The 21,691-nt window shown below is 45.9% G+C and overlaps 2 protein-coding genes across 4 annotated transcripts in view; one reads left to right on the forward strand and one right to left on the reverse strand.

The window, feature by feature from the left end:
- Positions 1-2,917: 2,917 nt before the first annotated feature.
- Positions 2,918-10,984, reverse strand: cript (cysteine-rich PDZ-binding protein). 2 transcript variants are annotated; one of them, XM_072510671.1, is made up of 6 exons: positions 10,714-10,984; positions 9,887-10,008; positions 8,791-8,856; positions 8,646-8,700; positions 6,436-6,539; positions 2,918-3,159 (listed from the first exon to the last, which is right to left on the reverse strand). In XM_072510671.1, exons 2-6 carry the CDS (start codon positions 9,912-9,914, stop codon positions 3,095-3,097), a joined length of 318 nt encoding a protein of 105 aa, XP_072366772.1. In that variant the 5' UTR covers positions 9,915-10,008; positions 10,714-10,984; the 3' UTR covers positions 2,918-3,094. The 2 variants fall into 2 exon arrangements, with proteins under 2 accessions (XP_072366772.1, XP_072366781.1); XM_072510680.1 differs by lacking the exons at positions 9,887-10,008; positions 10,714-10,984 and adding an exon at positions 9,271-9,363.
- Positions 10,985-11,567: 583 nt separating this feature from the next.
- The window catches only part of pigf (phosphatidylinositol glycan anchor biosynthesis, class F), a 130,548-nt gene continuing 120,424 nt past the window's right edge, over positions 11,568-21,691 (forward strand). Inside the window, exons 1-2 of one of the 2 annotated variants that reach the window (XM_072510636.1) lie at positions 11,568-12,038; positions 12,132-12,223. In XM_072510636.1, coding sequence (XP_072366737.1) covers positions 11,808-12,038; positions 12,132-12,223 — 323 coding nt within the window. In that variant the 5' untranslated portion in view covers positions 11,568-11,807. The remainder of the gene's footprint in view (positions 12,039-12,131; positions 12,224-21,691) is intronic. The other variant, XM_072510625.1, reaches the window with a different exon arrangement.

The following is a 21,691-nucleotide window of genomic DNA, read 5'->3' on the forward strand; positions in this document are numbered from 1 at the left end:
GCCTGGTCAGGGGGCTCATCGCCGCCCCCCCCCCCCGCCCCTCTTCGCCGAACAGCCATTATTTTTCTTGGGCCAGTCTCCAGCCACGCATCCGCCGGCCCACCCTCAGGCAGTCTCTGCCCTCGGCCTCCCTTCTGTCCCACAGCAATCATCCCTCCCCCGTCAGCAGAAAATCATCCCCACCCCCCCCTGTAACAGCACCCTCCCCAGTCAGCAGAACATTCCCCCCTCCAGTGACAGCACGATGTAAACCAACCCCTTCAACAAGCATATGATCTGCTCCCTCCCCACTGCGCTTCCGTGAGCTACCCCACCCAGCTAGCTTGGTGAACCCCGCCATGCCCATGGCCTCAGACATTCTCCCACCTATTGTTCCCCCCCTCCCCTCCCCCCAGCTCGGACACACATATGCAAAAGAAAAGCAATCCCCTCACAATTGCCCAAAAATAAAACACGAAAAACAAAGAAAAGATCAAACAGACGATCCAACATCTAAAAAACACACCTCCATCACCCATCAGTGCAAATGTAAACTTTAACTTACTCAGCTCTGCAACAGGCCCCAAATCAATACAGAAGGCATTACAAATAACATCCGAAAACAAGAAACTCTTTTAACATGAGCGCTGCAGCAAAGTTCAAAGACCTCAGTCTGCCACCAGTCCTTTCCTTCGAGCGAAGCACATCACTTCCTCGGGTGACTCAAAATAAAAATGTTGCTCCTCATACGTGACCCAAAGACGGGCCGGATACAGCAGTCCAAACTTAACCTTTTTCTTAAAAAGGGTCGACTTTATCCGATTGATCTCCGCTCTTCCCCTGGCTACATCCGCACTAAGATCCTGATAGATCCGCAGGATACTGTTCTCCCATTTACAACTCCGTGTCTGCCTGGCCCACCGTAAAATACACTCCTTATCCAAGTACCTGTGGAATCTCACCACCATTGCCCTCGGGGGTTCCCCCACTCGCGTCTTCCTCGAGAGCGCTCTGTGAGCCCTGTCCACCTCCAAAGGTCGGGAGAACGTCCCATCCCCCAGTAACTTCTCAAACATGCCCGCTATGTATGCCACAGCGTCCGCTCCTTCGGACTCCTGGAGACCGACGATTCTCAAGTTCTGCCGGCAGGACCTATTCTCTAGGTCCTCCACCTTCTCCAGGAGCTTTTTCTGCTGGTCTCTCAGTATCCCCACCTCCACCTCCACCGCTGTTTGATGTTCCTCCTGCTCAGCCAGTGCCTTCTCTACTTTCTGGATCGCCTGGTCTTGGCCATCCAGTCGAAGTTCCAGCCGCGCAATCGATTCTTTAATCAGGTCCAAGCATTCCTGTTTCTGCTTGGCGAAGCCCTCCTGAATAAACTGCATCAGCTGCTCCGTCGACCGCTGGGTCGACAAGCCAGGACCCCAGTCGTCCGCCATGCTTTCTCCTGCTGCAGCTTCAACCCACGCTGTCACTGTTCACCTATTTCTTCCTTTGCGAGCACTTCTAGTCCGCCTCTTCCTGCATTGATGTAGGAATCCACTCCACAATTGCCTCCACTATCAATTTATCGAATCAAGTCCGACAAAAAAATTGTGGGAAAAGGTCCAAAGGTCCGACCAGAGCGGGAGCCACCAAATGTGCAACCTACTCCTTCATAGCCACCACCGGAAGTCTTGACACCCACTTTCAATAAGCTGACTTAACATTGGGCAGGGCTTCTACCTGAAGCAGAGAATATCAAGTTCTGGATTGCAAAGCCTTTATTAATATGAATTACACATCCTCAATTAAGCCCTTATGTATTCTGTGCAACAACAAATCTGAAGACATGATGATACCTGTTACCAATCTCTGTCCAAACCTGCCCTTTTTCTTTGAAAAAAGCAGAATATTTCCCACAAATTCAAAATTTTACTTTTTGATCCTTGAACAATTGAAACAAAAAAACATCCCTTCTTACTGGAGGCCATGAAGGAGGAGATCCATAAGAGGTCTTAAAGTTGTCAGCACAAAGTGTGATCTGAAAGAAAACGGCAATTTAGCAGCACAGAACTGTGGTTGAGAACGTGCCGAGAGGCAGAAAGGACAGAAACTTGGGGAATTCCTGAGTTCAAAAATAAAAAGAGTTAATAGAATGAGGCAAGATAAAAGGAATGGGGCAGGGGGTGGGGGAGAGAAAATAGGAATGAGCGTAATTGTCAGAAGCCAGGTGATGGCAACTTATTTAAAAGTGGATAGTGCAAGACACTATGTTTTAAAGATGTTCAAAATAATGGCAGATGGTTAGTGTTTCCGAGCAGGGATGAAGAGGTACAGAACATAGGACACATGGTCATCAGAACAACAGGGAACATGGTCATCAGAACAACCACCAAATTTTTAAACCATGCTGGTACCAGGACTTTAAAGGCAATAATTGAATTAACAATTGTTAATAGAGGAGAGCTTCTTCAAATGAAAGAATAACTTTTATCTCACACAAAAAAAGTTGAACAGATTACAAAATTACTTCCAAATTCAGTAATTGAGTAAATGTTAACTTCAATAAAAGAAAATAAAAGCATGAATTACATAAATCTTGATAAATATTCTCACTTTCCAATCCAGAGCAAAGTGAAGCTAAGATTGTAAATCAGCAAGGGACAGTTCGGTAAAGATGTTTCCCAAAGTTTAGTTTGTAAAACCAGATAGATATAACAGTGACAATAAAAGCGGTCTACCTCAATTTTTCAGAGCGTTTGCTGCCACGCGAATATTTCCATTTACTGCATGTAGGCAATGGAAAGAACTAATGTGTCATTGTGTACTCCAGACTTCACTGCTGATTACATTTTGCCAGTTTCTGGCTTGGGTTATTTGTCACCTGTCAAGCCACACATTAGGTGACAGCACAGCACTTTTAAAACAGGTTTTAAAATATACATGTTAACAGATGTTAACTTCGGAAATAAATTTATTTGCTCGTCTCCTTGACAGTTTTCTGCTTTAGAAATACGCAGGTACATTATCTATTACAGGTTTGCAAGATGAAGTCATTAATGTGCTCATGCACATATCGCTCAGATGCTTCAATGACAAGCAATGAGCCCATAAGCATATCTTTGAAATGAAGTCAAACAGATGTCTGCTTGTAGTTTTTAGTATCCAAGATTTTTTTGCCACACATTGCACAGATGCCTGTAACAAAAAAAAAATCTGTTTAATGTTCAAACATTTAGAATTCAGTTGACCAAGATTTTAAAAAAAGAATCAAAAAGTTAAATTCTGCAGATATCAAAAATCGATTAAGCAGAGCCTGTGGGAAGAACAGAGACATTTTGGGATAGACCCTCGAGTACTAGAAAATCGTACAGATAAACAGGATTTAAGTGAACAGTGGAGGGTAGAAACAAAAATCACACATACTAAAATGATAACATAGGAACAGGATTGGGCCGTTTAGCTCTTTAGCCAAGGGGTTAATTAGACAATTAGATCATAGCTGATCTGCACTTCCACTCCATTTACCTACCTTTCGCCATAACACTCAATGGCGTTAACCAACAAAAATATAGTAATCTCAAGTTGATTTTTTTTCAAAGCCGCTGCTATCAACATGTTGAGAATTTAGGCATAGACTATCTGGGGAAATGCTTAGGAAATCAGAAGCGCAAAGGGACTTGGGAGTCCTTGCTCACGGTTCTCTTAAGGTTATCGTGCAGGTTCAGTCGGCAGTTAGGAACACAAATGCAATGTTAGCACTCGTGTCAAGACGGCTAGAATCCAAGACCAGGGATGTCTGAGGCTGTATAAGGCTCTGGTCAGACCCTATTTGGAGTATTGTGAGCAGTTTTGGCCCGGTATCTAAGGAAGGCTGTGCTGGCTTGGAAAGGGTCCAGAGGAGGTTCACAAGAATGATCCCTGGAATGAAGAGCTTGTCGTATGAGGAACGGTTGAGGACTCTGGGTCTGTACTCGTTGGAGTTCAGAAGGATGAAGAGGGATCTTATTGAAACTTACAGGATACTGCGAGGCCTGGATAGAGTGGACATGGAGAGGATGTTTCCACATGTAGGAAAAACTAGAACCAGAGGACACAATCTCAGACTAAAGGGACGATCCTTTAAAACAGAGATGAGGAGGAATTTCTTCAGCCAGAGGGTGATGAATCTGTGGAACTCTTTGCTGCAGAAGGTTCTGGAGGCCAAATCACTGAGTGTCTTTAAGGCAGAGTTAGATAGGTTCTTGATTAATAAGGGGATCAGGGGTTCTGGGGAGAAGACAGGAGAATGGGGATGAGAAAAATATCAGTTATGATTGAATTGTGGAGCAGACTCGATAGGCCGAGCGGCCTAATTCTGCTTCTATGTCTTATGGTCCTGCCTGGTACCAATTACCTATTGGGCTTTCAGTATTTTCTGTTTGTGTTTCAAATCTGCAACCGTTGTACTTTATATAGCAATTGAACAGACTGGTGTAAATGGAAAAAAAACATGATTTCTGAATTTTCCTTTAAGTAGGAATGCAAAAAAATACACTAAAATTTCTGTTATCCAACATGGGAAAAGGAGGTGCTGGTTGGACCAACAGACCACAAGACGTAGGAGATGGATGATTTGATACGATAATCCTCAACTCCACTTTCCCACCTTATCCCCATTACCGGACTCCCTTCTGATTAAAACTCTGTCTCAGACATATTTAATGACCCATCCTCTGCAGTAAAGAATTCCACAGACCCATTACCCTCAGAAGAAATTCCATCTGTCTTAAATGGTCCAACTCTTGCTATGAGATTATGCCCTCTAGTCTTAGACTCTCCCACAAGGGGAAACAAACCCTCAGGATTTATCCTGTCAAGCCCCCCCCCCCACCACCACCAAAGAATCCTATATGTCTCAATATGGCCACTTCTCATTCTTCTAAACTATTAATGTGTATTGGCCCAACCTACCTTCCATACGCAGGATCAATCTAGTGGACCTTCTCTGACTGACTGCAATGCCAATGTATTTTTTTATCATTCGTTCATGGGATGTGGGCATTGCTGGCTAGGCCAGCATTTATTGCTCATCCCTGAGGGCATTTAAGAGTCAACCACATTGCTGTGGCTCTGGAGTCACATGTAGGACACACCAGGTAAGGACGACAGATTTCCTTCCCGAAAGGGCATTAGTGAAACAGATGGTTTTTACAACAATCGACAATGGTTTCATGGTCACCTTTTTATTAAGTTCAAATTTCACCATCTGCCATGGCTGGATTTGAACCCGGGTCCCCAGAGCAAGAGTCTGGGTCTCTGGATTACTAGTCGAGTGATAATACCACTATGCCACTGGGGCTGGTTTAGCTCAGTGGGCTAGACAGCTGGTTTGTTATGCAGAACAAGGCCAGCAGTGCGGGTTCAATTTCCGTACCAGCTGAGAATTCTGAATTCTCCCTCTGTGTACCTGAACAGGTCCGGAATGTGGCGACTAGGGGCTTTTCACAGTAACTTCATTGCAGTGTAGCCTACTTGTGACAATAAAAATAATCTTTTTATGCCACTGCCTATCCTTAATATATCTTTCCCTAGACAGGGGCCCAAATTCACCGTATTCCAAGTGTGGTCTAACTGGTGCCTTGCATAGATTTAGCAAGACTTCCCTAAATTCCATTCCCCTTGAATTAATCGGTTAATCAAAAATGCCGGTTAACTGCCGGTTAAATTCTGTGTTTTCATCCAATCAGAAACCTCATGATCTTGTCCAATCAGCGAGTGGCTGGATAATCTCACAGTGACATGGATGTTGAGATCTCGCGAGAGGTATTGCAGGTGTTGTTAGGCTTAAAAGTGGACATGTCCCCAGGTCTGGGTGAGTTGTGTTGCAAGTTACTGTGGGAGGCAAGGGAGGAAATTACAGGAGCTCTGACCCAAATGTTTAATTCCTCCCTGGCCACAGGGGAAATGCCTGAGGTTTGGAGGACAGCTAATACGGTTCCACTTTTCAAGAAGGGTGGTAGAGATAAACTAGGGAATTGCAGACCAGGAAGCTCAGAGCAACAGAGAGATCTCAGGGTGCTTGTCCACAGATCCCTGAAGGCAGCAGGACAGGTTAATAGGCTGGCTAAGGAATATGGGGCACTAGCTGTTATCAGTCATGGCATAGTTAAGAGCAGGGAGGTTCTGTTGGAGTTGTACAAAACTTTGGTTAGGCCACAGCTGGAGTACTGCGTGCAGTTCTGGTTGCCTCACTATAGGAAGGATGGGATTGCACTGGAGAGGGTGCAGAGATTAATTGAAAGTCCCATTCAGATGGATTCCAATTTCCATTTAGAATGACTCTTGATTCATTTTCAGATTAATTCGGACCCGATTCCCATTTAGAACTTCCCAGATTGATTGAAAGGCCCATTCAGATTCACATTCATTCTGAGGTTAATTTTGAGTTTTCCTTTCAGGTGAAATGAATAAAACAAAACAACCAACACATACCTTTTTTGTATGCACATCCTTGACAATAGTTTGAACCAGCTTGGTGAACCGAACTTTTACAGATACGACAAACTGAAAATCTGCTCTTTCCATAAGGATCAAACCTATGGGGAAAAAGTAATTCTTGTTAAATTGTCATTGAACTATTTCTGAACTCAAGACTTCAGAAAAGGCAGGTTTCGGTATTTTATCTGATCAAGTTACAGTGATCCACTTTGAAGCGTTTCCTTAAGAGGCACTATACAAGTGCAAGTTGTTGTCTCAAACTTCAACAAAACATACAAGTGTGCTACTAACGTAAGCCAGTCATATTTTTATACAAGTGTGCTACACAGTCAATTTCCCCAAATCATCATCTTGCATTTAAGTAGCACTTCCCAAGATGTTTCAGAGAAGCATAATCCATCTAAATTTAACATTGAGCCACATAAGGAGACTTCAGGGTAGTTGACAGATGATCAGAGAAGTAGGTTTTCAAGAATGTCTTAAAGGAGTAGAGATGTGGAGAGGGTTAATAATAGTGTCACAAGTAGGCTTATATTAACACTGCAATGAAATTACTGTGAAAATCCCCTAGTTACTACACTATGGTGCCTGTTCGGGAACACGGAGGGAGAATTAGGTCCAATTCACCTAACAAGCATGTATTTCGGGACATGTGGGAGGAAACCGACGCAGACACGGGGAGAACATGCAGACTCCGCACGGACAGTGACCCAAGCCGGGAATCAAACCCGGGTCCCTGGTGCTGTGAAGCAACAGTGCTAACCACTGTGCTACTGTGCCATTAGGGAAGGAATTCCAGAGCTTGGGGCCTTGGCAACTGAAAGCACAGTCACCAATGGTGGTGCAATTAAAATTTGAGGAGATGTGCAGGAGATCAGAATTAATAGGAGCCCAGATATCTCACAGGGCTGCGAGGCTGGATGGATTTGAAAAGAACAATGTAAATCAAGTTATTATTGTATGCCAGCTAGTATAGTATATTGCAGAGCTGGATTAAGAATACTGCAGTAAATGGTTGGGGCAGAGACAGACACTGCTCGAAGTATAAAGAGGCAAAGTATGATCGAGTAGCCCGGGAAGGAGGAGATGAAATTGCTGGCAGGTGCATAAATTTGCAACAAAGAAAATAGCTTTTTTTTCCTGTTAATGGTGAACATAAAAGAGAAAAAAATGCAGTTTATCTAGGACATTGAATAAGCAGGTTAGCAATGGATGCACATCGGCAAGAGGTAGTCAAGACAGGTTGTGGGGATATAGAAATGGGCACCATTGGTGTACACTTTGAATACAATGTCGTATCTATGGTTGTAGATGTAAAAATATGTTTACATGACTTTATTAATCACAGGAGGTAAACTAAATGATTTAGTATCGTAGACAAATTCTTCAGGTCGTTTTTCTTAGAGACGTAATTCATCACTAAATAATTTACAAACTGACAAATTTAAAACCCTTTTAGCAAGGCAATTATATAATTATGATATTATGAAAATATGCTTCTTTAAAACATAATTAAAAACCAGTGAATCTTATTTAAACATAGTACCAATCTATAAAACAAGGGTCTCAGGTTCAATTCTTAGTTCAGGTTGTTCGCAAGGACCGATTAAATCAGCAACTGGATCACTGCTGTTAATTCACAGTTCAGCCTCCAAATTTTTATCCTTTCTACTGAAAATAAAGAATTTCTACACAATAAGAATGGAGTTACTAGGTTGCTATGCACAACAGTAGTCAGAAACTCACAATGCCCAACTGGGGCAGCACGTTAGCACAGTTGCTTCACAGCTCCAGGGTACCAGGTTAGATTCCCGGCTTGGGTCACTGCCTGTGTGGAGTTTGCACTTTCTCCCCGTGTTTGCGTGGGTTTCCTCCGGGTGCTCCGGTTTCCTCCCACAGTCCAAAGATGTGTGGGTTGGGTGGATTGGCCATGATAAATTGCCCTTAGTGTCCAAAACGGTTGGGTGGGGTCACTGGGTTACGGGGATAGGGTGGAGCTGTGTGCTTAAGTGGGGTGCCCTTTCCAAGGGCCGGTGCATACTCGATGGGCCGAATGGCCTCCTTCTGCACTGTAAATTCTATGCATTAAAAGTGACAACTTAAGCAGTATCACTGAAGTGTCACAAACACCTGCAAGAAACCAGTGTTCATCTTCAACATTCAGAGGCAACATTATCTTTAAAAAAATTTAGCTTTATGCGAACCTTGCTTTTTTGGAAGTCAACGCTTTGTTTTCATTGATCTTGCGGCCACCACTTTCTGTATGAATAACATGGCAAATTAAATTAAAACGGCATGTGAATATTAAAAAGTATTTCAATCCATGCAGCAACTGAATATGGTTAGTACCCATTGTATTCCTTGATCCATCTTTCCAAGTATCTGGAGTAATAACTCTTCCCAGCTTCTTTTCACCTGCATGAACATATGCATACAATGCCATCAATAATGGGGAAACATTCAGAATTTGATTTATATTTATTGACTGGGAAACACAGGGCAACTACCAGAGACCCACTAGCACCCTGCACTTCTTTGAATACAAAATTTATAGCCACTGCTTTGGCAAGATGGGGCACGGACATCAACTTTTCACGGGAGGGGGGGGGGTGTTCAGAGGGACCGAGGGTGGGGTTTCTGTGGTGGTGGTGGGGTGACAGCAGATTTGGAAAAGGAGTACCTCAGGAAAGGGGCAACGTTAACGGTGAGGGAACCAGGGAAGGAACCCTGGGTGGTCAGCAATTGGTGAGGATACAGTCGATGGGAGGACAGCGCCGCCCTATAGCCACCCCCACCCCAAACGCTCCGTCTCCCGGCCCAAGGACTCACATTTCTCACACACCATTGTCACCACCTCCCCTGTCCCTCACATCCGGCAACAAACTCTCTCATTTCCGCTCCGGAAGCTGGCCCCTCATTGGCTGAGAACACAAGCATCCAGAGGAAGTTGTCCCCCGGGTCTTAGAGCCGTAGAGCTACTTATCACTGTTGCTGCTTCAAGCAGCCTGGCATAAATGCCCACAGGATCATGAAAAACTCTTAGTCCGACACATTTTATAGGCCTGTCACTGCGGAGAAACATCATTGCAAACTTTCAAAAGTTCTTGAAGGGATCTTTCTGTTATGTTAGGAACACAAAGGTAGTTTTAAGGGATTTATTTTTCTATTGGTGCCTTTCAACCAACATCCTTTATATTTGTCCCTGGAATTGTTACCAACTCGTCTGCGAAAAATGTTACAGCAGGAAAGGCTACTGCTGACGATTATTAATAATATATGTTTTAAAGTCGTCCTGATGCTGGTTGCTTTAATCAAATGTTTAGCTAACAGTATTGATCCATCTTGATTCTCCCTTATCCCGGGCTACAGGACAGACTCACTCCACATTCACTTTCATTGCACAAGAACAAGAAAAACCTGCCCCCAAAGCAGCAGAAACACTCACCCTGACACTGGCTGACTGGCAACGCCATCCACCTAATCAGAGCCAAAGCCACCGCCACCTGCTGGCTGATGAGGAGAGGGTGAAATAAGGGATAGCTTTAAGTGCCTTTAATGTTTCTGTGCCTGGAAGGGTAAAACCTATAGTTAGATTCATGCTGGACAAAGGTGTTTGTATGTGTGGGGGTTGATTTCAATTCCAACTGTGATTCTATTGCAAGTAGAGAGGGCTACGGTGTGAAAAGTAAATAAACCAGCAGTGGTTGCTTAGCAACTGGAGCTTGTAAGGGAGAGAAGCTTTTAAGTTTTACTTTAGCTGAATTTGATTACAGCTGGAGATAGGTGGTGAGAGAGAAAGCAGCTCTGCTGTAAGTAGTTATTTTTAGGAGGCTATAAAAGGGAACGCCTCTCTCAGCCTTGTTAAAAGGAAAACCATACTATAGAGTAATGGTAAAGAAAACAGATGCTGGAAACCTAAAGTCCAGCTAGTTAAGGAAACTCGAGAAATGAAGAGAAGTTTCTAAGAAGTCTGGCGTTAACGGAACAGAGGATACTGGGAACCAGAACAGATTACTGTTCAGTAAAGTCACAGAGAGTTGAAAAGGCATTGCAGCGTGAAATGCCAAAAAGATGTCTGCAGTAGTGTTAAGGTTTGTCAGGAATTACTACAGTTTGGGAGACATTATTTGAAATAATTGTGTAAATGCCATTAAGATAAGGAGGGAAAGGTATAAAACCAGACAGTGAAACCTTGATGGAAGCAGCGGAGGAAAGCATAATTTAAAAGATTTGAAAGTTTGACTTTTGAAAGCAGAATTTGAAATTACTCACGTGGAACCTGGCGCTCAGTAAGACAAGGTGACTCAAGGTATTAGAATCGTCTGGGGGGATTTTGAGAAGAAATCCACAGACATTCACTTGGGTTCAGAGAGAGTGTGTCTTACCACAATCATATTGTGTGCTTAAAGAGACTTTTTGTGTTAATTGTAGTTTAAGACGTACTTTGTAATCCATGTTAACATCTAAAATCTGGGTGTAATTGTTAAGCTATGGAGGAGTAAAGAAGTATTGTGCCATATAACCCAATTTTTTCTTGTTTAATAAATGTTTTATTTTCTTGTTGTTAAAGTTAATTAGTGGTCCTGTGACTCTTTTCCGCCACATTTTATAAAAATAAGTAAAAGTTACAGTCTTTTGAGCCAGAGATCCATTCTGGGATCTTCCCGTCTCGGTATAATATCAACTGGGAACGCAACGTAACAGTGCATGTCTGGACATTCTGTAAAGACCAGTAGCAGGTTTTTTGAAAGAAGGGAAATATTCTTTGGCACAAATATGTTAACTCCCCCAGGTACACCTAGACGTATCCCCCTAAGGTACACCTGACAGTATTTTCCCCCGCCCCCAACACAACTGCTCCCAGATACACCTGCCCCATGGTGAGCAGATTCCCAGTTTAGCCGGGACAGTCAAGCTGTCCTGACGATTTGCTGAAATGTCCCAGTTTACAACCTTTCCCTCTTTGCATGAAGCAGAGCAGAGATTCCCAGTTTACAGCCTGTCCCTCTTTGCACGAAGCAGAGCAGAAATTCCCCTCGGCTTTCCCCCCTCTCCTGGTCAGGCAGCAGCCTTGCTCTGATTGGCTGGATGGTGTTGCCAATCAGCCGATGATGGGGTGAGTGTTTCCGCCGCTCTGCCGGTCGATCTGCTTCTTGTGTCGTGAAGGCGAGTGTGGAGTGAGGCTGGCCTGGAACCCGGGAGGATGGGAGAATCCAGATAGATCAACACTGTCAACTCAACATTTGATTAAAGCTGACAGCTTCAGAGACCGCTTTTCAAAAAAATAGTATTAATAATCGTTATCAGCAACCTTTCCTGCTGTAACATTTTTCGCAGACGAATTGGTAACAAGTCCAGGGGCAAATATGAAGGATGTTGAGTTAAGAGGCATGTTCTCTGCGCATACTATTCTCATCCTGTCTATCGTAGCTTCTACCTTGGTTCCCCCTTTATTTTTGGAGGACTTTTCTGTAATGGGAACCCACCTGCTGTGGTTGTGTGTTTGTTGTGGCACTGTTGCTGCTATTACAATCGTTTTGTATTCATTGCTGCCAACGAACACTACCTCTGGCAAAATGAACTCCTCCAGTACCAAGGTAAGATCCTGATGGACGTTTCACATATTTTGGACTCTATGCATTTTGAGCTGGTGTTATATAATCTGCATTTGCTGCATATCTTTTTTTTAGGTCACTAAGATCTTCAGATCCTGTTTGTTGTTCTTTACTTCCTGCCTAATATTTCATGGCATTATCGTTTTATATGGAGCACCACTATTAGTGTAAGTATATAATTAAGTGCAGTTCGCTCAAGACTTTTATTCTAGCTTTAATAATAATCTTTATTAGTGTCACAAGCAGGCCTACATTAACACATCATGAAATTACTGTGGAAGTCATGGAGGAAACAGGTAGCTTCTTTTGTTCAAGATGAGGAATGGGAACTGGTGTAGGACCCCATGTTGTATACACAAGGAGTTTATAAGCAGGCACCTTGGACAGCTAAAAGTAACCTACTCAATATTGTTAGCAAGGGCATTTTTTTTTTAAAAAGGAAAACAAACCCGAGTTCATGGCCAAAGGAATATACCAAGAGGGTATGTTAAACCTACACAGAGGCTTGATAAGGCCATGCTTAGAAAATTGTGTGTAGTTCTAGATGCCACATTACAAAAATAATATTGAAGCACAGGAGAAGGTGGAAATGATTACTTCTACAAATAATACCAGAAATGAGAGATTATATCAATCGGGAAAGAAACTGAATTAGGCTGGGACTCTTTTCACGAGAAAAGAGAAGTCTCCCAATGCGGTCTACTCTACATTGAAGAGAATAAATGCAGACTGGGTGTCACCTCTGGTCCGTCTGTAAGCAGGACCCAGACCTTTCTGTCGCCTGCCATTTCAACTCACCATCCTGCTCTCCTGTCTACATGTCCGTCCTTGGCCTGCTGCAATGTTCCAGTGAAGCCCAGCACAAACTGGAGAATCAGCACCTCATCTTCCGATTAGGCATGTTACAGCCTTCCGGACTTAACATTGAGTTCAACAACTTCAGACTGTGACCTCTCTTTATTTCGATCAATTTATTTTAATTTCTTCCATTGATCTGTTTTTCCCTCACCATTGTTCCCCCTATTCCTCGTTGCCTTTTGACACATTGTTCAACTTTGTTCTGCCAGTCACACATTCTAATCTCTTTTTGTGCCACTATCAGCACCCTTCTTAGCCTTAATCACCCCCATTTACATTCCTTTTGTCTTCTGTCCTCGACATCTTTGTCAATCTCCACCAATCGCTGGCCCTCTATCCAGCCCCACCGCTCCACGTCCCCTCCCACAACAGTATAAATCTGACTCCATTTCCAATTCTCTCTAACTTTGACAAAGAGTCATCAAGACTTGAAATATTAGCTCCCTTCTCTCTCCACAGATGCTGTCAGATCTGATGAGATGGTCCAGTATTCTCTGTTTTTGTTTCAAATTCCTGCATCCGCAGTAATTTGCTTTTATCTTCGTGTTAGAATATGGAACTTGCTACCATATGGATTAGTTGAAATGGATAGCTTGGTTGCTTTTAAGGGAAAGCTAGATAAGGGTATGCAGGAGAACAGAATAGAAGGGTTTGCTGATAGGGTTAGCTAAAGTAGGGCGGGCAAAGGCTTGTGTGACGTGTAAAGCAATGACATAGACCAGTGGGCTGAAAGACCTGTTTCTGTGTTGTAAATCCTATGTAAAAGGAAGAATATGTATCTCTTAGTTATATACTTAATAACTGTAGATGCAGGAGAAACCACGGGGGTGATTTTCGCACCGCGTTGCGCCCGGCGCCGATTCCATTGTGCTGGGTGCTTCGCGGGAGAGCCCCAAAATGGGCCTCGTGCCGGGGGCTGAGCCAAACGCAAGTCACAAGACTCGCTACACCTGCCGTGATCTGGATCACGCTCTTGCTGGTCGTGATCCAGATAATATTTAAATAAGCTATGAGGCTTCATACTCCCGGCTCCCGGGAGTCACCGGCTGCATCGACGAGGCCTCATTTGAGCGCGGATTAGTATAGGTCTCCATGAGCGGCTCCATAAACAGCTGGTGTAGGAGGGAGGGTTTCAGTTATCTGAACCACTGGGAGCTCTTCCGGGGCAGGTGTGACCTGTATAAGAAGGACAGGTTGCATCTAAACTGGAGAGGTATAGATATCTTAGTCGCGAGATTTGTTAGTGTCACACGGGAGGTTTTAAACTAGTATGGCAAGGGGGTGGGTACCGGAGCAATAGCTCAGAAGGTGAAAAAATTGAGGGAGAACTAGGAAATAGGGCCACTATGGCTCTGAGGAAGAGCAGACAGGGAGATGTTGCTGAAAACAGCGGGACTGGTGGCCTGAAGTGCATATGTTTTCATGCAAGAAGTATAACAGTTAAGGCAGATGAACTTAGAGAGCTTGGATTAGTACTTGGAACTATGATGTTGTTGCCATTACAGAGACCTGGTTGAGGGAAGGACAGGATTAGCAGCTAAACATTCCAGCATTTAGATGATTCAGGCGGGATAGAGGGGGATGTAAAAGGGGTGGAGGAGTTGCACTACTGGCTAGGGAGAATATCGCAGCTGTACTGCGGGAGGACACCTCGGAGGGCAGCGAGACTATATGGGTAGAGATCAGGATTAAGAAGGGTACAGTCACAATGTTGGGGGTTTACTACAGGCCTCCCAACAGCCAGCGGGAGATAGAGGAGCAGATAGGTAGGCAGATTATGGAAAGGAGTAAAAGCAACAGGGTTGTTTTGATGGGAGACTTTAACTTCCAACAATATTGACTGGGTCTCACTTAGTGCTAGGGGCTTGGACGGGGCAGAATTTGTAAGGAGCATCCAGGAGGGCTTCTTAAAACAATATGTAGATAGTCCAACTAGGGAAGGGGCTGTACTGGACCTGGTATTTGGAAATGAGCTAGGCCAGGTGGTAAAAGTTTCAATAGGGGAGCAATTCGGGAACAGTGACCACAATTCGCTAAGTTTTAAAGTGCTGGTGGACAAGGATAAGAGTGGTCCTAAAGAGAATGTGCTAAATTGGGGGAAGGCTAATTATAACAGTATTAGGCGGGAACTGAAGAACATAGATTGGGGGCGGATGTTTGAGGGTAAATCAACATCTGACATGTAGGAGGCTTTCAAGTGTCAGTTGAAAGGAATTCAGGACCGGCATGTTCCTGTGAGGAAGAAGGATAAATATGGCAAATTTTGGGAACCTTGGATAACGAGAGATATTGTAGGCCTCGTCAAAAAGAAAAAGGAGGCATTTGTCAGGGCTAAAAGGCTGGGAACAGACAAAGCCTGTGTGGACTATAAGGAAAGTAGGAAGGAATTTAAGCAAGAAGTCAGGAGGGCTAAAAGGGGTCACGAAAAGTCATATGGCAAATAGGGTTAAGGAAAATCCCAAGGCTTTTTACACGTACATAAAAAGCAAGAGGGTAGCCAGGGAAAGGGTTGGCCCACTGAAGGACAGGGGAAGGAATCTATGTGTGGAGCCAGAGGAAATGGGCGAGGTACTAAATGAATACTTTGCATCAGTATTCACCAAAGAGAAGGAATTGGTGGATATTGAGTCTGTAGATAGCCTGGGTCACATTGAGATTCAAAAAGACGAGGTGTTGGGCGTCTTGAAAAATATTAAGGTGGATAAGTCCCCAGGACCTGATGGGATCTACCCCAGAATACTGAAGGAGGCAAGAGAGGAAATTGCTGAGGCCTTGACAGAAATCTTTGGATCCTCACTGTCTTCAGGTGACGCCCCGGAGGACTGGAGAATAGCCAGTGTTGTTCCTTTTTTAAGAAGGTTAGCAAGGAAAATCCAGGGAACTACAGGCTGGTGAGCCTTACGTCAGTGGTAGGGAAATTACTGGAGAGAATTCTTTGAGACAGGATCTGCTCCCATTTGGAAGCAAGTGGTCATATTAGAAAGAGGCAGCACGGTTTTGTGAAGGGGAGGTCGTGTCTCACTAACTTGATAAGAGTTTTTCGAGGAGGTCACAAAGATGATTGATGCAGGTAGGGCAGTGGATGTTGTCTATATGGACTTCAGTAAGGCCTTTGACAAGGTCCCTCATGGCAGACTGGTACAAAAGGTGAAGTCACACGGGATCAGCGGTGAGCTGGCAAGATGGATACAGAACTGGCTAGGTCATAGTAGGCAGGGAGTAGCAATGGAAGGGTGCTTTTCTGATTGGCGGGCTGTGACTAGTGGTGTTCCGCAGGGATTAGTGCTGGGACCTTTGGTGTTCGTAGTATATATCAATGATTTGGAGGAAAATGTAACCGGTCTGATTAGTAAGTTTACGGATGTTACAAAGGTTGGTGGAATTACGGATAGCGATGAGGACTGTCAGAGGATACAGCAGGATTTAGATCGTTTGGAGACTTGGGCGGCGAGATGGCAGATGGAGTTTAATCCGGACAAATGTGAGGTAATTCATTTTGGAAGGTCTAATACAGGTAGGGAATATGCAGTGAATGGTAGAACCCTCAAGAGTATTGACAGTCAGAGAGATCTTGGTGTACAGGTCCACAGGTCACTGAAAGGGGCAACACAGGTGGAGAAGGTAGTCAAGAAGTCTTACGGCATGCTTGCCTTCATTGGCCGGGGCATTGAGTATAAGAATTGGCAAGTCATGTTGCAGCTGTATAGAACCTTAGTTAGGCCACACTTCGAGTATAGTGTTCAATTCTGGTCGCCACACTACCAGAAGGATGTGGAGGCTTTAGAGAGGGTGCAGAAGAGATTTATCAGGATGTTGCCTGGTATGGAGGGCATTAGCTATGAGGAGAGGTTGAATAAACTTAGTTTGTTCCCACTGGAACGAAGGAGCTTGAGGGGCGACCTGATTGAGGTCTATAAAATTATGAGAACATAGTCAGAGACTTTTTCCCTGGGTAGAGGGGTCAATTACTAGGGGGCATAGGTTTAAGGTGCGAGGGGAAGGTTTAGAGGAGATGTACGAGGCAGGTTTTTTACACAGGGTAGTAGGTGCCAGGAACTCGCTGCCGGAGGAGGCGGTGGAAGCAGGGATGATAGTGATGTTTAAGGGGCATCTTGCCAAATACCTGAATAGGATGGGAATAGAGGGATACGGACCCTGGAAGTGTGGAAGATTTTAGTGTAGTCGGGCAGCATGGTCAGCGCAGGCTTGGAGGACCGAAGGCCTGTTCCTGTGCTGTACTTTTCTTTGTTCTTTGTTTGAGTAGAGACCAGGCGTGATGGCCATGCTGGGAGGCTTCAAGGCCATTGGAGGTGGCCGGGGCAGGGCAGTGACCTGTCACTGCTGTTGGCAATCAGGCATCCTGGCAGTGCCAGTCTGTCACACAGACTTGTAGTGATGGGGAGAGGTGCCCCTTGGGGATAGAGGGCTGGGGGTGTTGCCCATGTCTGCAGTGGGGTCGCATTGTTTGTGGGTGGGGTTCTTCAACCTCACTTTGAGATTGCGGCACCCTTTCAAAAGGGCACCCCGAACTCTGAGGAGTCTTGTCGGTGAGTTTAGTTCCCCACTGCAGAAAAATAGTTCTAAGGGTGCGATCTTCCAGCCACACTGCACCAGAAAAGTGTGCATGGCCAGTGAAAGCTGGGGGACCCCGCTCCTGTGATCCACCTGGCTCGCAATACCTCGCAAGATTCAATGCAATCTTGCAAGATGTTGCAAGGAGAATCCCGCCCACAATGGGCAGGATCAGTGTTTGGCAAATCTGCATATTAGAGCGAGGCAGTAAGCCTTACTCTAATATGCAGATTCCCAAGTTGAGGCTTTGGGATTCAATCCCTCTGCCTCGGAGACCTTGTTTGGTACTGGTCCCCACAAGTGGGAACTAGACGGAATGGCACTCATGGGATTTTCCAGGTGGATCAGGGGCCCCCGGCTGCATGCCCTTTGGGCAGGGTGGTGCCCTGGCACTGCTGGTGCCACCTGAGTACCCTGGCAGTGCCAGGCAGGCACTACGTCTGGCACCCTGGCAGTGACACTTGGGTGCCAGTCTAGCACTGCCAAGGTGCCCAGGTGGCACTGCCAGGGTGCCAGGATGGTGGTGCCAAGCTGGCATTTTTTGCATGCGTGATAGGCTGAGATTGCCTGCTGTGGGTATTGGGGACCCTCCCATGTTGCGTTCAGGTTGGGGATTTTTTTGGTGCATTGGAGATCTCTCGTTACAACGGGGCCTTCCGGCGAGCGGACCTCCCCATTGTAAAAAAAACGGCAAGGCCGCAAATGGCCCGGTTTAGGACTCTTATTCGAAGCGAGTCGCAGTGAATAGCCATGTGATTTTCGGCACTACGACTGCCAGGAAACACGCGGCTAATCGCGCTCGCTGGGGAATTTTGTTCTCTTTTGGGAAGATCATGCCCGAAGAGGAATTCTATCAGTCATGTCCCTCACTGTCCTGGTCATGTCCCTCTGGGTCTGTTCCAGGTCCCACTGTGACTGGCCCAAGTCAGTCAGCGCCTGGCTAATGTCCTCGATGCCCTCAGCCATGACCCTTTGTGAATGGGCCAAGCTCTGTAGTGCCATAGCAATATCCATGTGGGCCCGGTACACGTTTGCCTGTGACTGGGTTCCCCTGTCCTGAGCCTCAGCCATCGGCCACACAGTGTGCCCCAAGCCTTGGGCGTCTTGACCCATGGCTCTGACGTCTTGTCCAAGGCAGTTTGACTCTTCCAGTTGTACCTGCAGGCACTGGAAAGTCGTTGACACCCCCTCTTGTAAATCCTGGCTCTGCGTCTGCATCTCCACCAGTGATGGGATCATACTTTCCAGAAAAGCGATACCGTGGGGACTGCAGCTGCTTCCTGGGATTGGGCAGCCCTTTGACTGTCCGCTCCCTCGGGTGTCCCTACCTCCAACAGATGTGCTGGAGCATGTGTGACGTGTGCACCATATGGTGACCCAGGAGCCTCATCACTAAAATGCCCCACTGAGGCGATAGGTGACATCAATGACCAAAAGTTGGTGTCTTCCCCGGACTGGTGATCCGGGGTGTGCTGGGGATCTGGCTGGGGGTGAGGAACCCCAGATGGGCCAGCCTTGTGTGATTGTGATTCTGCAAAACAAAAGACTAAGAGACATGGTGAGATCTTGGGATGGAGTGGTTTATGGGAGAGCGGTGACTCACTTGCGAGAGGGACATCATTTTGCATTAGGAATTCACTTGGTTGACACATGCCACGTTCTGTGGAGTGAGAGCCCTGAGGCCGGGGTGCCATCTCCGGTCTTCTCCCAATCCCGGTGATTGTTGGCTACCTTTTCCTAGGAGACACATGAAGGACATGGTGAGATGCATGGAGATGGGTTACCCAGTGTTCTGTAGCTGGTGGCATGTATGTGCAAGGCACCTGGCCAAAGAGGACAATGCAGATGTTTGGGCTTGGTGCATGGTGAGAGGTAAGGAAGATGCAAACAGATGGGCTTTGATTGGCCTCTCGGGGAGTGAGGATGGTGATGAGGGACAGGAGTGATGCCAGGGAAATTGAGGTGGCGACTCACCCGAGCTAACCTAAGGAGGTCATTCATCTTCTTCCTACACTGCGGCCGGTCCACCTGGTGAGGCTGGCAGCTCTCACCGCCTCAGCCACCTCCTCCCACGCCCTGGGGAAGAGGGTGTCTCACTTCTCCTCTACTACATCAAGCATCGTCTCACAGTCTAGGTCCAGGAACTGGGGGGCCCGTCTTCATCCTGCCATCTCCTTTGTTAGAATGAGAGTGTGTGGGGAGTGGAGTGCTTATAAGCATCTCCAGCTTGTCAAGCTCTCCAACACCAATTCCAGCCTCAGCGAATCAGAGGCCAACAGGAATAGGCATTGCTGCAGATTCACATGTGCAGACTGTTGTCCCATTCGCATGTCCTGAATTGCTCCAGAAATAGCACCCCCAACAGGAATGTGAACCGCACGCAATTCAGTCCCAGCGTCAACACTTAGGACAAGATCTACCGGTAGTGTTGCGCCCAGAAAGAAGTGCGATGCGGTCAATAGATGCCAGGAGATCCTGGCAGCATCACTTTCTGCCAAATTGGCATATTAGAGTGAGACCCGCTAGTATTACTCTAATATGCATTCCCAAGATCAACCTAAGGCATGTGATCTAACTCCCGCTCCTTGGAGACGTTGGGCGAGTACCGTTCAGTGCTGGTCCCCACAAACGAAGACCAGGCGGAACAGCACTCGTGGGGTCTCCCAGGGGATTAGAGGTCCCCAGGTGCTTGCCCTCTGTGCTGAGTGGCACCCTGTCACTGCTGGTGCCACATTAGCACCCTGGCACTACCAGTCTGGCACTGCAAAGGAGCCCATGTGGCCCTGCCAGCTGGCAGGGGCACTGCCATGGATCCAGGCTGGCACTGCCAAGATGCCAAGCTGGCATTTTTTGTGCAATGGGGATTGGGCCCAGGGGTACCCGCCGTGAGTGCGGGGAGTGCCAAGGACCCCCTTATCAGTGAGTTTGGGGATCACGTCGGGTGGTCAAGTGGCTAGCACTGGTAGCACAAGTGACTAGCACTGTGGCTTCACAGTGCCAGGGTCCCAGGTTCGATTCCCCGCTGGGTCACTGTCTGTGCAGAGTCTGCACGTTCTCCCTGTGACTGCATGGGTTTCCTCTGGGTGCTCCGGTTTCCTCCCACAGTCCAAAGACGTGCAGGTTAGGTGGATTGGCCATGATAAATTTCCCTTAGTGGCCAAAAAGGTTAGGAGGGTTTATTGGGTTGTGGGGATAGGGTGGAAGTGAGGGCTTAAGTGGGTCGGTGCAGACTCGATGGGCCGAATGGCCTCCTTCTGCACTGTATGTTCTATGTAAGATGGCGTCCCGATCTTTCCCAGCACTGAGGAATTCCGGCAAGCAGAGCTCCGAAGTGCAGCCTCGGCTGCGCATTCCCCGCTGAGGCCCCCGAATGGCTGTTCAATAGCGTGGTGTTTCTCTGCTCTCTGAGAACCGGGAAACAGCCGGCTCATTGTGTGCTATGGGACTTTGTTCCCGCTCAGTAGATCGTGCCTGTGGTCTCCCAAACGGAGAATCTTGCCCCTCGAAACAAATCTGCAGATAATTTTAATTAAGTTTGGGTCATTCCTCTAAGGTGATCAAGTTATTCATGATGTATCATTATTTAACCTTATCGTGTTCCAATGTGTTGAGGAAATTGGACTGTACATTGACAAAAAACCATTAGATTCCATCTGGTCTCAACGGTCTCTGACATCACACCACATTTTACCTGTAATACCTTTTTGTAGATTTGTGCACCAAAATGTATCCGTCAACATTTTGAAATTTCGAACATCCAGTCAGGATGTTATTTATTTATTCCAAATAATCACCAACTGCCGTGTGAAGAGATTACATCTAACTGGTTATTCACCTCTGGTCTAAGCTTTTAAGTGTATATCCCCTTGTTCCAGCACTGTGCTAATATTGAACATCACTCCTTCATCCAGTTTATCTATTCAGTTTAATATCTTAAATACATCAAAAAGGCCACCCATATACTTCCTTTTTCTGACAGAAACATCATCAGTGCTGATAACCACTTCTCAAAGCGTCCTATTTAACAAAAGTTTAATTGCCTTCATTTCTGGTGCTCCAAGGACTGGGTATAAATCTCCCAGGTCCCCACCTGTAATTCTTGCGGGTAGTTCCCATTATCTTCGTACTGCCAAGTTATTTCCCTTCCACATCTTCATAACTTGAATTTCTATTCACTTAACAATATTTAGACCTTGGGTCCCAAT

Source organism: Scyliorhinus torazame, chromosome 1, assembly GCF_047496885.1.
Source record: "Scyliorhinus torazame isolate Kashiwa2021f chromosome 1, sScyTor2.1, whole genome shotgun sequence".
NCBI classification, from domain to species: Eukaryota; Metazoa; Chordata; class Chondrichthyes; order Carcharhiniformes; family Scyliorhinidae; genus Scyliorhinus; species Scyliorhinus torazame.